At 48.6% G+C, this 14,433-nt stretch overlaps 1 protein-coding gene across 1 annotated transcript in view; it reads right to left on the bottom strand.

The window, feature by feature from the left end:
• Nucleotides 1-377: 377 nt before the first annotated feature.
• The window catches only part of SETD1B (SET domain containing 1B, histone lysine methyltransferase), a 49,637-nt gene continuing 35,581 nt past the window's right edge, over nt 378-14,433 (bottom strand). The window contains exons 10-18 of the mRNA XM_050714231.1: nt 13,905-14,122; nt 13,499-13,652; nt 12,599-13,063; nt 9,273-10,829; nt 7,742-7,908; nt 7,324-7,455; nt 6,448-6,567; nt 5,940-6,077; nt 378-5,189 (exon numbers count right to left, since the gene is read on the bottom strand). Coding sequence (XP_050570188.1) covers nt 5,016-5,189; nt 5,940-6,077; nt 6,448-6,567; nt 7,324-7,455; nt 7,742-7,908; nt 9,273-10,829; nt 12,599-13,063; nt 13,499-13,652; nt 13,905-14,122 — 3,125 coding nt within the window. The 3' untranslated portion in view covers nt 378-5,015. The remainder of the gene's footprint in view (nt 5,190-5,939; nt 6,078-6,447; nt 6,568-7,323; nt 7,456-7,741; nt 7,909-9,272; nt 10,830-12,598; nt 13,064-13,498; nt 13,653-13,904; nt 14,123-14,433) is intronic.

Here is a 14,433-nt window from a genome sequence, read left to right as displayed (position 1 = left end):
TGCCCTGGGACACCCAGCACAGTGAAGAATGTATTAAAGGCGAGACCCATCTGCCTCGGGCAGCGCTCTGACCATGGGGCAGGCTCGGCCCACGGTGTGGCTGCTGCGGGACATACACGTGTTGGGTCTTCCCCCTGTGGCTGTGTTCAGCACAGAGCTGGCAGGATAATTGGATACTTTCAGCAGTAACCTTAACTTCCTGCAGGTTCAGAGCCCCGACCTGCTCACATTTTTTCCACGCAATAGTTGTACGACGTTGCTTAAAGCCCCTGCCTGGACACAGGATGAGTATTTTCAGCTCTCGTGGTTCCCAGCACGGGTCCGAGAGCAAAAAGCTGCCCCAGCTACACACCAAGCACAACATAATGTTTCTGTAAGAAAAGTCAGTATATTTATGGTTTGCTTTATAAAAGTTACTATAATACAATGGTACATAGTATTCAATTCACAAAAATATGAACAAATATATACAGCATGACACATCCACAACAAAAACACTTTCTTCAAAACAAGATACATACTGGTGACAGATTCTATATGCACAAAACATCCCTAAATTTATAAATTTGCTTAACAAAAGAAAAAGCAGAAATCCTAAATCTTCAAAGCAGATTTTTTTTTAAAGGAACTTTAAAAAAAAAAAAATCATTTATTGCAAACCATTTTACCTGCCTCCTTTTAAAGGAAGCCCTTTATTTTCACACCGTGAATTAAAACAACCTGTTAAAGGAACCAGAAAACTGCAGGATTGGAGCCGGGTGTTCTTCCCTTTTGCTTTTAAAACTGCCCGTTTGAGTGTCCGTTCCAGAGGGTTTCTTTTCACTTGGACAAATACTACAGTGGCAATTAAGGAGGAAACTCATAGAAACAAAACAAATATTAAAATGAAAAAAATCCAGTTGCAAACTCGCTTAAATACATTTTAGGTTGTCTATTAGACTGTACACATTTCCTCGCTTGAAATAAATAGATTTTGCACATTAGGTTTCAGAATGGGGCGGGGGGGCAAAGAAGAAGCCTTGACTTGGCAATTTTTTGTCTTCAGTTTCTTAATGCTGCTAATTCCATCTATTTATTTGACAAAAAAAAAAACATTTATACAGAATTTACATTATACAAAGCTTGACACAAGCTGTAAATGCCACCAGCTCCTTTGCTATACTCAGTCCTTCTTCCTCCCCACCTTCTCGACATGAATTAGAGCTGGAATCTGTTTAAAAAGAACTCCAAATTACAATAGTCACTTTTAATAAATTATTTACATGCTCTTGAAGTACAAAGAAATCAGCAAAAAAATTTCAACATGTTTCTACAAGAAACAGTGTTTGAAGAGAAGATTCTTGAGTTTGCCTATGTACAGAAGATGCATTTTTTTAATATACTTCAAAATCCTTTTTTCCTTAAATTTTTATTTTATACAGAAATGCACTGAAATGATCCCTGAAAAAGGTCACAAAAACCAGAACTGAAACTACTGTATACTTTGTTGGAGTTTAAAAATGTTTTTTGTTTTGTTTTTTCCTTGTAGAAATAAGCTGCTCTATACAATATAAATATCTGCAGGATGAGCCCCTGCCCCGCCGCCCCCGATGGCTACAGGGCGCTTTGGGGGCGACCGAAGGACACGGGGCAGTGAGGGCGAGGGCAGGTGGGGTTTGCAAGCAGAGCACACTTCCTAGGAACGCCAGCTGCTGCGGGATTCGCACGCTGACCTCGAGCCAGCTCGCTCACCTGGGGACACTACGGGCTGGAGGGACACCTCCCAAGCCTCTGCACTGCTCTCCGCGATCGTTTCACCCAGCAGAGCCACCCAAGCGAGCTGCAATTTCGCAGGGAGCACAGTCAACGTCTCTCTCTGTTTTAGGGTTCAATTTAAGTGAAAATAAATTTAGGACAGCGAACAGAACGACTCCAGCACACCTCATCTGTCAAGCAGCACAAGACAAAGCACCTGGGGGTGTGGAAGGAGGCTCCATGGGGCTGCTTTCCCAAACCACCTCCATGGCTGCAGGGCTCCCTGGCCCCGCAGGGACAGGGCAGCCACAGGATGCCTCGATCAGACCTAAAACCCCGCCATAAAATCATGGAGACAGGGCTGCTCTGACCAGCTGCACAGGGAGGGCTCTGCAAGCCAAGACCTAAGGGGAGAAAAGCAAAGCCTCAGCTTTGAGGACTAACGTGGGTTTTCAGAAGTGCTGGCAAACAGCTCTGCTTCCTCCTGGGGGCTCCCGGGAGCTCAGCTCTTCCAAAAGCTCACGTTATCCACCTGGAAAACTGCAGAGGGATGGTTACTGGGTTACAGGCGGTTTCAGGAGCGCCCCAGCGATTTCAGTGCTCGAGGCCTTCGGCACCCAAATCCCTGTGGTGCTCCTGCAAACACCGCGGAGGAACCCGAGCCGTGGGCCTCGTCCCACAGGACCCTGCTCTGCCTCACGCCTTCCCTCAACAACCTGCCGGGGCTGACCCCATCCAGAGCACACAGAGATCCTGGGAAGTACAGAATCACCAGGATGTACTTAGGGGTTGAGTGAAGTTGGGGTTTTCCCCCCCCACAAAACCAATTCACGCTCTGGTTTGATGGGCTAGAGAGGAAGAAGGCCAAGAGCAGGGGCAGGACTGCTACAGGCAGGGGCTTCGGTTCTGAGACACAAAATTTCTGTGCATTTCTAAAGCTTCAAAACAAAAGGCTGAGCTGTGGAGATGCCAACTGGAGCATCAGCACAAGAGGAACCTCATTTGAAAACAAAAAAGAAAAAGAATCAGAGCAGCTGGTTTAATCCCCAAATTCTCCTGCCACAGCTGTTGTTACAACCCAAGTTCAACGACAAACTATTTGTGCTTCTCATAATTTTAAGCTCTGGGTCACAATTATTCAATTGCCAGAGAGAATTACAAAGAAGAGGGGGAAAAACCCCAAAGCAAAGGAAACAACGAAAGAAAACCAGAGATGAGATCACGGACTGTCCAACCTTCGGGACGATTTCCTTGCCCTCAGACAGAGCCGCAGGCAGACGGCAGCTGGCAGCAGCCTGCACCCTCCTGCTCTTGCCAGCCTCTTGTCTGAGGAAGGAATTCAAACACAGAGGTCTAACCCACATCGCAAGCTCTGCTCTGCGGCACAGGCCTGGCAATTCCACGTCACGGTGGCAAAAAGACTTCCAGGAAACTCTTTTGCAACCTCTGATCACGGAGCTGTGGTCGGAGAGCAATTAGCACTAATTTTACAAGGCTACAAGAATACAGCTGGCCAATTTGTTCTGCGGGGAGAAGGTTTTTAGTTACGCAGACGATGTTTGCGTTTCACAATTACATTGCTGTTTCCCCTATAAGCCAATTAGGGAGGTTTAGCACAACTAATCTCTACTTTTAAAGCAGGAGAAACTCCACGCGAGTTGAAAAACCTGATCCTGTCTATACCTGAACTGTCGTCTAACGTTCCCAGATCACATCCAAAGAAGCTTTTCTTTGGTGCTTTGGCCCATTTTTAAATGGAACCCCTTGAAGAACCGCAAACGCCACCTCAGCACGTCTACAAGGTCAAAAGAGATTGAAAAACCATCTCAAAACGGGCTTCCTAGTTTGAAGGAGAATTCATTTTCACGCTGCAGGTGGGGGAGGATGGGATTGCTATCGCAGCCTGCGCTCGGGGCACTTTCCACCACGTTTGGTCTTACCGAAAGGATGGGACTACCCCGGGGCAAGTTACTGAGTAACCGGGGGAGGAGAGCAGCAGGTCCAGCTCGCTCCTATCACAGGAGGAATCTTCCCCATTCAAGGACAGGGCAAATACTCCATGTAAAATGCTGGAAGGGCAGGGAAATGCAGACAGAAGTGAGAAAAATTAAGATGAGGAACACATCAGTCTGTTTCCCATCAACAGGAAGAAAATCCTATGAGAAACTCCTATTAGAAACATGGGTCGTAGTGTATGCTTAAAAGGAGGGTAAGGTTTCTACAGCGTAACTGAGGCTGTATTTCCCACCTAATTTCAGCCTCAGTTGTTTTTTTTTTTTTGGACACTAGATAAACCAGTCTACGAGAAATGGGCATCCCAAAAGGCCATACGTGGTGCCAAACGGACTGCCCAGCTGACTCAGCTCGTTACTACTGATTGCGGGACCCACTATTTTTCTTGCAGGGGTGCTGAGGTTTTGATCCCCCAATATACCAGCATGGCATATGAAAATTAGCGATGAGCCCAAGGCGCTAAGCTCAGGTCTGTGGCTGACCTGGCGTTCCCCGGGGTGCCTGGCTTAGGGGACTTGTTCGGGCTCACCCCTAACAAAAAGGCAGGACAGTTCACCTATAGTCTCGTTGCAGACACGTCTCCATACACACACATGCACCCAAACACACGCACACACCCATTCACACACCCTCAAGCCTCTGGCTTGCTCTGTAACATCAACCTTACATTTATTTACAGCTTACTCTGAGAAATCTGTGCAATTTCAGCCAATCAAGCTCCCAACAAACCCTATATGGCATTTTCAGTCTCTGCTTCACATTTAAACGTTGAATGTCTTTTTCAACCAACAAAACTGATGAGAAAAAGGTAGCAGCATTTATGAAAAGATGAAGGTTTATACCAACAATTAAAAAAAGGTACCATTATCCCATGAAGGAGCCTTAATGTAGGGACTGAACAGAGAGAAGCTAGTGTTTGGATAGACCATGCCACAAAACGGTAGTCACCTTTTTGTGTGCGTGTTGGATCTGAAAAGGAAAGAGCACCTGAAACATGAACAGTCCTCGTAAGCATGTGCGCTTTTTGCTTTCGTTCGTGATCCTGGCAGAAGTGCGAAACTTGCTTGGTTTTCTCTTCTCTTTTTTCCTTTTTTTAATATATATTTTTTTCCTTTTTAATTTTTTTCTTCCTTTTTTTCCTTATTTTTTTCCTCATTTTTTTTCTTTTTTTTTTCTTTTTTTTTTTCTTTTTTGGCAAAGTGCAACCACACCTGGTTACCACAGTTTTGACATGGCCGAAGGTGCAAGTGTGACGAGAAACCTCGAGTTCAGTTCAGGGTTCCCCTGCAGTTCTCAGAGCCACATAGACACGGGATTTTTACATCCTCAATGGGAAACTTGTAGTCATAGGTAATTTCCTCATTCACATTGATGTGCTGTTTGGAGTAGATGACGATCTTCTTTTGAGACTCCACTGTGATCACTTTAGCGTAACAATTTGGCTGCAAGGGTGACAGAACAGGTAATGATTTAGGCTCCCAATGGCCATGGCTTCCCAGCCTCCGCACAATTAACTAAACTAAAATAGAGTGGGGCACTCACTTTCCCAGACAGTTTCAGCCATGCTTCCAGAGCCTAGACCCAGGAAACCCAGTGGGAAGCTGAGAGAAGGAGGCATGAAGCCAAAAAACAGAGGAGCTGTCCTTGTGCTCCTCCAAAACAGACACATTCTGGTCATTCGCAGTGCACGAGAGCGCTCATGGTGCTCCACTACGTTTGTCAGTGGTTAAGAGCAGCTCAGCTAATGCTTGGTAACGTGGTCAGACATCCAAGCCCTTGAATGTAGGCTGCAGCACAGAACAGACAGGAAAGCAGCTTCTCTGCTTACCAGGGCAAGAGTGCTTTTCCCACGTGGATACTAGAAGACTGTTCCCACAGCAGAAGAACTGCTAAAATTGTTGTTTTAAGGAAATACTTATTAGCTGTGGTTGAACAGCATCCATCAGGGTCCTACAATATGGTCAGAAGGATTCTGAGCACACTCCGTCTTGCTGCCTGTTTCATTTCTCAGGTCTCTCATCTCTTCCTTAAGCTAGTTTAGACTCAGCTTTGATCTGCTGCAGCTCATTAAGTTAATCATAACCCTGTGACCCCTTGCTACTTCTGAATGTGTTCCTGATCAGAGCTAGCGAGGACTCGGTGGGTTTATCAGCATGTCAGAGTACAATTATATGAAAAAAACTGATACTTACATTGCAGCTGTGATTAATAAACCTAGCGAAGTTTCCACATTTTGTGGCATCGATGATTGTGTCGTGGTCAACTCTGAACATGTAACTGCTTCCGATGCCTTCATCCTCGTATCGCTTTTCACGCATGTCAGCAATGACCTACAGAAAACCCCACAGGTACCGTCAGAACAGGCTGCAGCGATCTGTGAGCGGAGATTTACACAGGGCTCACGTAACCTGTGCTTGTGCCACTCGGAAAAAACACGATCCCAAATACCCCAACAGAACAGACTTCACTGAAACCACAGAAGTTCAGGATGGGCTTCTTGAGAGCTTACTTCCTAAGGATTTGAGCTCTGAATTTCTGGGTTGTTGAAAATCCCACCCCTGTTCCTCCAAGCCACATGCCAGCCTCTGCCTAGCTCACATAGCTAACGCCCTGCAGCAGGGACGCCAGCCCCAGCTGCCATACTCAATCACTTCTCTCAGGGCTGCTTTTTGCTCAGATTTCACCCCTGGTCCAGCTTACCTGCCTGATGTTCTGACCCACGTACTCAATCACCATCTCATCAGCTGCGATGGGCTCCATAGCAAAAAGGCCCCAGTCGTGGATGTGGCTCTTGCAGAATTTTAGCTTCTTCTTCCGGAACTGTATGAAGAAAACACCCCAAAATCCCAACCCTGAGTTAGCCACAGCACCAAAAGGGAAAGGCTGTCCCTAGGTCCAGCAGCACGCTCCAACCCACAAGCAATCCTGGGGCACTTCAACCTGATTCTGTTTCCTTCTGTCTTTTGGTGACAGGAGGGCAGCACAGGGGACATATGAGGTCCCACAGACTTGCAGTACTGGGGTTTTTATACCGCTGACCATGCACCGTTTGGGAGAACAGACCCGTTGGGGCCATCGATCTCTGTTCTGCACAGCCCTGTTGGTTCTGCCTAGGGCTAAAGAAGCTCATGCGCTAACAGCCATTTATCAAAGGGCTCGTGCCTCTTCTCCTCACAGGGGAGCACACTGGACTACAGTGTCCTGTTTTCCCCATGGTTGCTCTGTTCCTATTTTTAGGTGAATTAGATCGCAGAAATCTTCAAGTTGGTTTACGTGGAAGCCCAGAAGAGCTGGGTACCCCAGAGGGGTTCTGTGTCGGGTGATCCTCCCAGACCATCTCTTCGTCTCCCTGCAGCTGCTCTGACTGCAGAACCCAGCTTCCCAGCCAAGCACCACTGACCTGCTCTGTAGAGGCTTTTTCCAAGCAGCAAGGCAACACCTTAATTCTGGGCCCCACTCAACCCCCTGACACACACAGGGGTGCCCAGCACTGAGCTCCGTGGCCACCCCCTGCCTGGCCTCAGCCTGCTCCCAGCCAGCCCCCGCACAGAGCAACCGCCCCACGGGGTGACCTACCTTGAGCTGGTTGAACTTGAGCAGGTCGCTGTCACAGCTCCCGGTGAAGGAGGAGAGGAGCCTGCGCTGCTCTGACCGCCTCTCGGAGCCAGCCCGGGTGGAAGCGTGAGGTTGAGCAGGGATGCTCATGCCCTGAGGACAAACGGGTGAACAAAGCTGACCCAACGCGTCCAGCACGCTGCTGCCTCCCAACGAGCAATCCCTTGTGCTACAAGGCATCATCACAGAGCACCTGGCTTCCTGAAACATCCCACTTCAAACACCCCCACCGCCTCAGCACCACCCAAATGGCCACCTCAACGCAGGCGTAGCTACAGCTCCACCTTGCCAAAAGGCAGGGAGGAGCTACCGGGTGTGATGACGTTCGAAGCCAAATCCTGCTGGCACCCTGGTGGTCAGCAGAGGACGTTTCCCTCACCTGCGTGTCAGCTGGAGGCTCCTCTGCAAAAGCTCGGCTATTGTTGAGGTATTTCAGTTTGTCCTTCTTATCAATTTTGTAATAGCCTTCGCTTCGTGCGCAGCCCGTCACGTGCTCCCGCATCCCATCGTCACGCTTCTTTTTCTTGGGGGTGGAAAAGCTGGTAGGTGGGAAGAAGTTAAGGAGCAACACGGCTACCGGGGGACATCAGACCAAACCTCTGCCGTTACGTGGAGCTAACACCAAGAGCTTGGAAAATGAGGAAGGGTTTTTTGGGGGACAGGAGGGGGGAAGTGGCTGCAAAAAAATAACAGTGCTATTAAAAAAAGCTTGCAGGAAAGCCCAGCACGGTATTTCCTTCTTAGCTGCATGCTTTGGGAAATGTAAATTTCATTTTCTCCTTAATTTAAACACAAGAAGGTTAAGCTCTCAAGAGAAACTTGTCTGGAAAAGGATTTCCCCGTAGCACTGACCGTGTCCACAGACAGCAGCTACCCAGCCCCCTGGATGTATTTTTTCCCTGTTTTGCACAGCACACTTTTGTTCTCCGTCCAGGAATTCCCTGCAGCCACCCCAAGCCCTGGGGACACCATGCTGACCTCGCAGCAATCCCATCCCTTGGCACCCTGCCTCGGGCGAGGTGCAGCACAGATGGGCCAGAGACACTCCTCAGCCCGACGGGTGGGACACGCCGCTCTCACCGGGCTCGGGAGATCTGCTCCTGCAGACCCGGTGGGACAGGGAAGACCCCGCGCAGATGTTTCAAACCCCACTGTCCTGATCCACCAAGAAAAACCGCAACGGTTTTAAGTGGCTTTGGCTGGTTTGCTTTTGCTCTAGAGAAAGGTTAAAAAAAAAAAAAAAAAAAAAGCAGGATTTTGCAGGGAGTCAGAGATGAAATATTTTAACTCCAGACATCTCTAGCAACACACGAGGTGCTGAACGCGCTCCCTGATGACCGTGTCCTGCTGCAGCACAGAGCAGGATGTTCTCCCATCCAGCCCGGGGCTGTGTCTGCCCCATGTGCTGCCTAGCAGCCAGCCTTTTCTGCTTATTAGTATTTTGGGCTCGAAGCAAGTTAAAGCTGCTAGCACCACTAACATCATTTTGGGCACAGATGGCAGGATTATTTTTACAGCAAGTTTTAGCCCCAAGTTAAAGTCCTCTACGTACAGACTAGAAATTGCCGGGTTTAGTAATTAGTTTAGCAGGTTGGAAAAAAAAAAAAAAGTGGTTTAAATGAAGACAGAAAATTCTCAAACTAGCAAGGAAATCTCCCCAGAAGACATGCTTAGAGGCTTTCTCTGCAGTTCTAGATGGAAAATGCAGCAACAACAGCCACTTCTGCAGCACTTTTGTATTGCAGCTTCAGGGAGTAGGTCTAAAACTGCCTGCTGACATAAGCAATTGCTATCCCAGTAAGCAAATCTACCAAATGACTTTGTCTGTTGCATTCTAAGTCCCACTACCCAACGCCCATCGAGTGCATCCTACACGTGGTGTGTGACGCAGAGCCAGCGAGAAAGGATATAAGGATGGAATACCCACAGGGTGTCGTTAAGCCAGTCCATACCATTGTCCTGCTGTAACAAGCGGTCATATGTGATACACATGAATTTGATATCTTCCTCGTCTATGCCTCCGTTCCAAATATCGTACAAAATGGTCATCTCCTCAAACTCGGAGCGTGGCCTGAACTGAGGCCGGGGTGGGGAATACTCAGGGGAAGGAATCACCGGGAGGTCCTCAGGTGACTTCTTCTGCCTTCGCCACTGTCTTTTAGGCTTCACGTGAGCTTCTTCTTCCTTGAAGTCTTCGTTCCACTGGTTCTCCAATTCCTTAAATGGCAGTTTCTCTGCGACTGTCTCAGCCGCTATTTTCTCGTGGAAGCCGTCATTCCTGAAGTCCAGGGTGACGGCTTCAGGGTCTTTCAGTCCATAGAAAGCATCGGGATGTGCACTCAGAAGCTCTTTGCTCATAGCACTTTCCACCAGGGTCACTGGGACGGGAGGTGGCTCTATGGTTTTGCCCGAGTACACATCCAAGGAGAGGACAGAAGGCGGCGACCGTTTTGGTCGGCCCGGCCTCCTTTTGGGAAGAACAGAAGGCGGTGGGGGGGGAGGAAGAATAGAAGCACCAGTGGGTGCTTCCGGCGAGAGTAAAACAGATTTTACTTCTGCCTTGCATTCCTCGATGGGCAGTCTTCCATCTCCAGGCATGCACGGCAGGGCTGCTACGGGTATTGGCTCATCAGGTGGCAAGCCCACGTCTGTGTGGAAATCTGCTTGGGGGGGGCTGGCGAAGGGGATAGGGGAAGGAACACTGTTCATGCTGATCGTAAGGGAAGCACCGAGAGGCTCTTTAAAGGTTTTCTCATCTAGCTCATCCTCTGACGGTTTCTTGCCAGACAGAAGGCAAGGAATGGTAGCACCAGCCTCTGGGAAAGTAGGTGTGAAATTGAAATCTCTCCCAGGAGTCCGAGGAATGCCACTGTTAATGCCAGGAGATTGGGATGGGTAGGAAAAGGGGCTCCCTGGGACTTGAGGGGAACTGAGGGTCAAGCTGCTTCCTGTAAGGGGAGCATCGCTTCCTGGCGTTGCTGGAACAGTGTCCGTGCTCTGTGATTTTGCAAAGGGGTGCGAAGACTTGGCCAAAATGTCCCGCCCAGGAGTCCTAGGAATCTCCTCTTCCATAGATGTTTTGGTCACCAGTAATTGTTCGGGGAACTTTTCTGGAGGGATTAAAGATTCCTCTTTACCGGGAGTCGACGGTAAGGGAAGCGTGGAGGATGGCACCTTGTGGGCTGGAAGCAGAAGAATATCAGTTTCTGGATGCACCACCACCTCCCGCCCCGGCGTGCGAGGCAGCCGGTCATCCTCCTCCGCTGCAGAGGGCAGTTTTGTTTTAACACGAGCTTCTAAGGTGCTGCCATCAGACTTGCTAAAGAAGCTGCTTTTACTGGGCTGAGGTTCTCCAAAGACTCCCATTGGAGCTGAGAGGCAGACCGTCCCGTCCTCATCTTGAGATTCAGGCTTTGGAACTTCCTGTACCTCTGGCTCCAGCATGGCAGTGGGTTCAGGCTCTTCCTCTGAAGGAAGAAAAACAAAGAAAGAACGAAAGAAAAAAAAAAAGTCAGGAGTGTTGCTTCCACTTGGTTACTTGCCACTTGCCAGTAAAGGCATGTTTAAGATGTTGCAATTACAGAACAGCTCAATTCCACGGGGAGGCTTTAGAAACTCCAATGCTTTACATTTTGGAGGCACAGAGCATGGAGTAATTAGACACTACCACAGACATCCCTAATCGACCATTAAAAAAACGCACTATTAATTTGAGGATTAGCTACTACACAGGCCAGAATGAAGGTTTTCTGCTTTGAAAACCCCTGACCACCTTTTTACAGACATGAAAAGCATTAGTGGCTTGCAGGGTGAGAGCTTGGGAGGACAGCTGTCAGAGCCCGGAGCTATCAGCCTTTCTGATGTGGGAAGGTAAACTAATTGCAGGGCCAAGAAGCACCCTCAGCTCTCCAAGGAGGGGAGCAGCGTAATGCTCTTGAACAACACGTGAAGGAAATGGAAAGCCCTTGTAATGAATGAGGAGACACTCAGATGGTATCAATGAGGCAATTTATATGCTGCTCTCCCTGCAGCAGGCTCATTTGTCTGGAGTTTATTTACCTCCTTAGAGTCAGGGCCAAAAGAAATCAACAGTGAATCTTCTTAGGCAGCTCAAAATAACATTTTCAAGTGGGAGAGCAAAAGGAGGTGGAAACGCCTGGAGAGCTGGAGGGGAAGCGTTATCCATCTGTGCTGAGTGAACCAGAGAATCACTGGAGAAAGGTCAGACCCATGTAACTCCTGCACGGCTGGGCTGGGCAGCACAAGAAGAACACTGCAGTTTGAGCTTGTGCCTACAGTTTACCTGAAAAGCTCACTCCACACATCAAGGTACCCCAAATGCAGCTCTCCCCAGATTTATATCCTTTCTGGACACCAACGTGTTCTAGAAAGGAGCTGTGCAAAACAGGCATTTTGACTATAAGCCTTTCAAATTTTATGATAGCTGAGGAGTGATAGCCTGGGCAGGGGCCAGATTTCCAGCTCTCCAGGTGCCAAAACACTGCCTAGTCCCCAGAGCAGCCGCCTTCAGACACCCATCCTGCTCAGGGCTCACTGTGCTAGATGCTGGCTCCAGGTTTCGACTTGTTAATTCCCCCCTTCCTGCTGCAGAATTTGTTGAGCTTCATGCGTCCTACTCCTACTCTAGTCTTCATTGGTTATATATAGCTCTGTAAAGAATTAAGACGATTTTCTTTTTCCAGCAAACCTGGGGATCTCTTTCATTTAAAATGACTAAGTGAAAAGCAAAACAAGAGTACCAGGAACCAGATGTAATTCTAAGACTCTGCTCACCTGCCCCATACAGCTCTCCAGCCACACACTCCTTTGGTATTAAAGCCAACAACAGCCAGTAGTGACTCAGGAAGCACAGATTCCTGTTCTGTTTTAGCAGCCATGACTTTTCTATCTTGAGCTTCAGCCACCACACCACCCAGTCAGTCACCCTCGGATGATGACAACTGTTCAGTTCCTGCAGCACACTGACTACACTGGCCCAGGATAAGGTTCTGGATACAATAACCACCATATTTTTAGTACCAGATGCCTTGTGCAGAAGTCCTTACTAGGAAGGAAAGTTCTGCACAGGCCTCTTCCCCTCTACAGATAATCCCTAGCCTAGAGCCAATGCTGGAGGAAGAGAGCACAAGGGAAATGCAAAACCATATGTGTTGGAGGCTGTGAGAACACTGTACTTGGCGATGTGATATGTGCCAAACCACGCGGAAGACCATACCTGGCCCACAGATAGGAGACAGTGCAAGTTTGGTCTCCTGGTCTCTTTCCATAACCAAGTGTTTGAGTGTTTCAGCAGCAATAGATGCCTCTGGGACTTCACCACATTCACCTTCTCCTGCCTTGATTTCTTCCATCCCCACATCCTTCTCCACCAACGCTGGCTCTGTGAGTCCCAAGCCCGTTGCATCCATGTAGTCATCCACAGGATACAGCTCCAAAATGGTCTCCCTCTCATCATCAGGAAGCTCGTGACTGGAAGGTTCGTGCTCTGTCTCAGCAACCATGGCTTCTCTGTCTTGATCTTCAGCCACCTCCTCTTCTTCCTCTTCCTCCTCCTCCTCATCTTCATCATCCTCATCGTCATCTTCATCTGAGTCAGAGCTGGATTCGAATTCAGAGGAGTCCTCGCTTTCATCGGACGATTCTACTTCAGCCTTGGAAGATGAGGGACTCGCTACGTCTTCTACAAGAAGAACAAATTACCATCATTTAACGACATCAGACAGCAGAACTAATCGGGGCCTTCTACAGGAACAAATATCATTCCCACACCATAACAGCATCAACAACAGCGTGTGGGTTTGAAGGAATCACCTCGCAGTTTATTTACTTTCGCAGGGCCTAGTAAACCAATTTGGATGCTTCCAGCCATGCAACAAGCGGCTCTGTGAGCAGCAGACCTAGTGCTGCCTGGCGCCCTGCCAGGTGGGTCTCTTGGCAACTGCCTCTTTAACGGAGTTCTACCGAGATTATTTATACCTGTATAAATTATCTTGTATGAAACCGCCTTTTGATGAAAGAGGGTGCACAAATAAAATCTGGCTTACAAGTAGAGTGCAAAAGGGAGACCGCACCTGGCCCAAACACCACACTCGCTGCTTTCCCTGGAATTGCTTACCCTCCTCGGAGTCCTGCTCTTCCTCTTTGTCACTTGTTTCAACACCTGTCTCCTCCTCCTCATCGTCCTCCTCATCCTCATCATCCTCTTCATCATCATCTTCATCCTCATCATCCTCTTCATCATCCTCTTCATCCTCATCCTCCTCTTCCTCCTTTACAGGAAAGCATTACCAAAAATGAGCAGTGTCTGACCCTGAGACCTGGCTGTCGCTGCAGTAATCACCAGTGATTCTCAGAGACACTGATCGGAGAACCCGAAGGCTGAATAATCCTGCAGAAATTATTTTAGCACATACCCGAAGAGGAGTGCGCACCTTCTAGAGAAGGTAATGTTGGGATCCAGAATTACCAGGACCCCTTTTACAACAGACAGCATGCAAAACTACGATCACAAACCAACACACCTTTCCAGGTGCTGCTTTCACCAAGCCTCTCTCTTCCTCCTGCTCCTCTTCCTTCTCTGAGGAGGACTCTTCTTCTTTCCCCGATGTCTCGTCTCCCTCTTCCCCCTCGCTGTCAAGCTCCAGCGGCCTTGCTGGTCGCCGCCTCAGCCCCACTGCTTCTGCATCCTTCTTTGACAGGTCAGACGTTGCATCGGAAGCATCCCTGTCCCTCTCTGACTCTGGTGAGGAAAAACAAGAAGGAAATTGCCCTCAAATACTTTCAAGGGAGGGAAAGGGTTGATCACATCACGGAAACTTTTGCTTTGGGAAGATCAAAGTTAGGAGCAATGTGTGCACGTGGTGTGAGAGTCCCCAGGCTCACAGGCACTTAACAATTTCACAGTGCAAGTGGGGGTGAGACTGGGTACAGGGTGTTGAAAGTCCCAAGGATGGCAAAATGCCAAAAGGTAGCCAAAGCTGACAGGCTACAGGCAGAGCAGCAAGGAGACACGGCACCGTGGCCCGCCAACGGGGACCTTGCCAAGGGGTT

Source organism: Cygnus atratus, chromosome 17 (genome assembly GCF_013377495.2).
Source record: "Cygnus atratus isolate AKBS03 ecotype Queensland, Australia chromosome 17, CAtr_DNAZoo_HiC_assembly, whole genome shotgun sequence".
Taxonomy (NCBI): Eukaryota; Metazoa; Chordata; class Aves; order Anseriformes; family Anatidae; genus Cygnus; species Cygnus atratus.
Note: the sequence above shows the minus strand (reverse complement) of the source record. Positions and strands in the feature narration are given on the sequence as shown.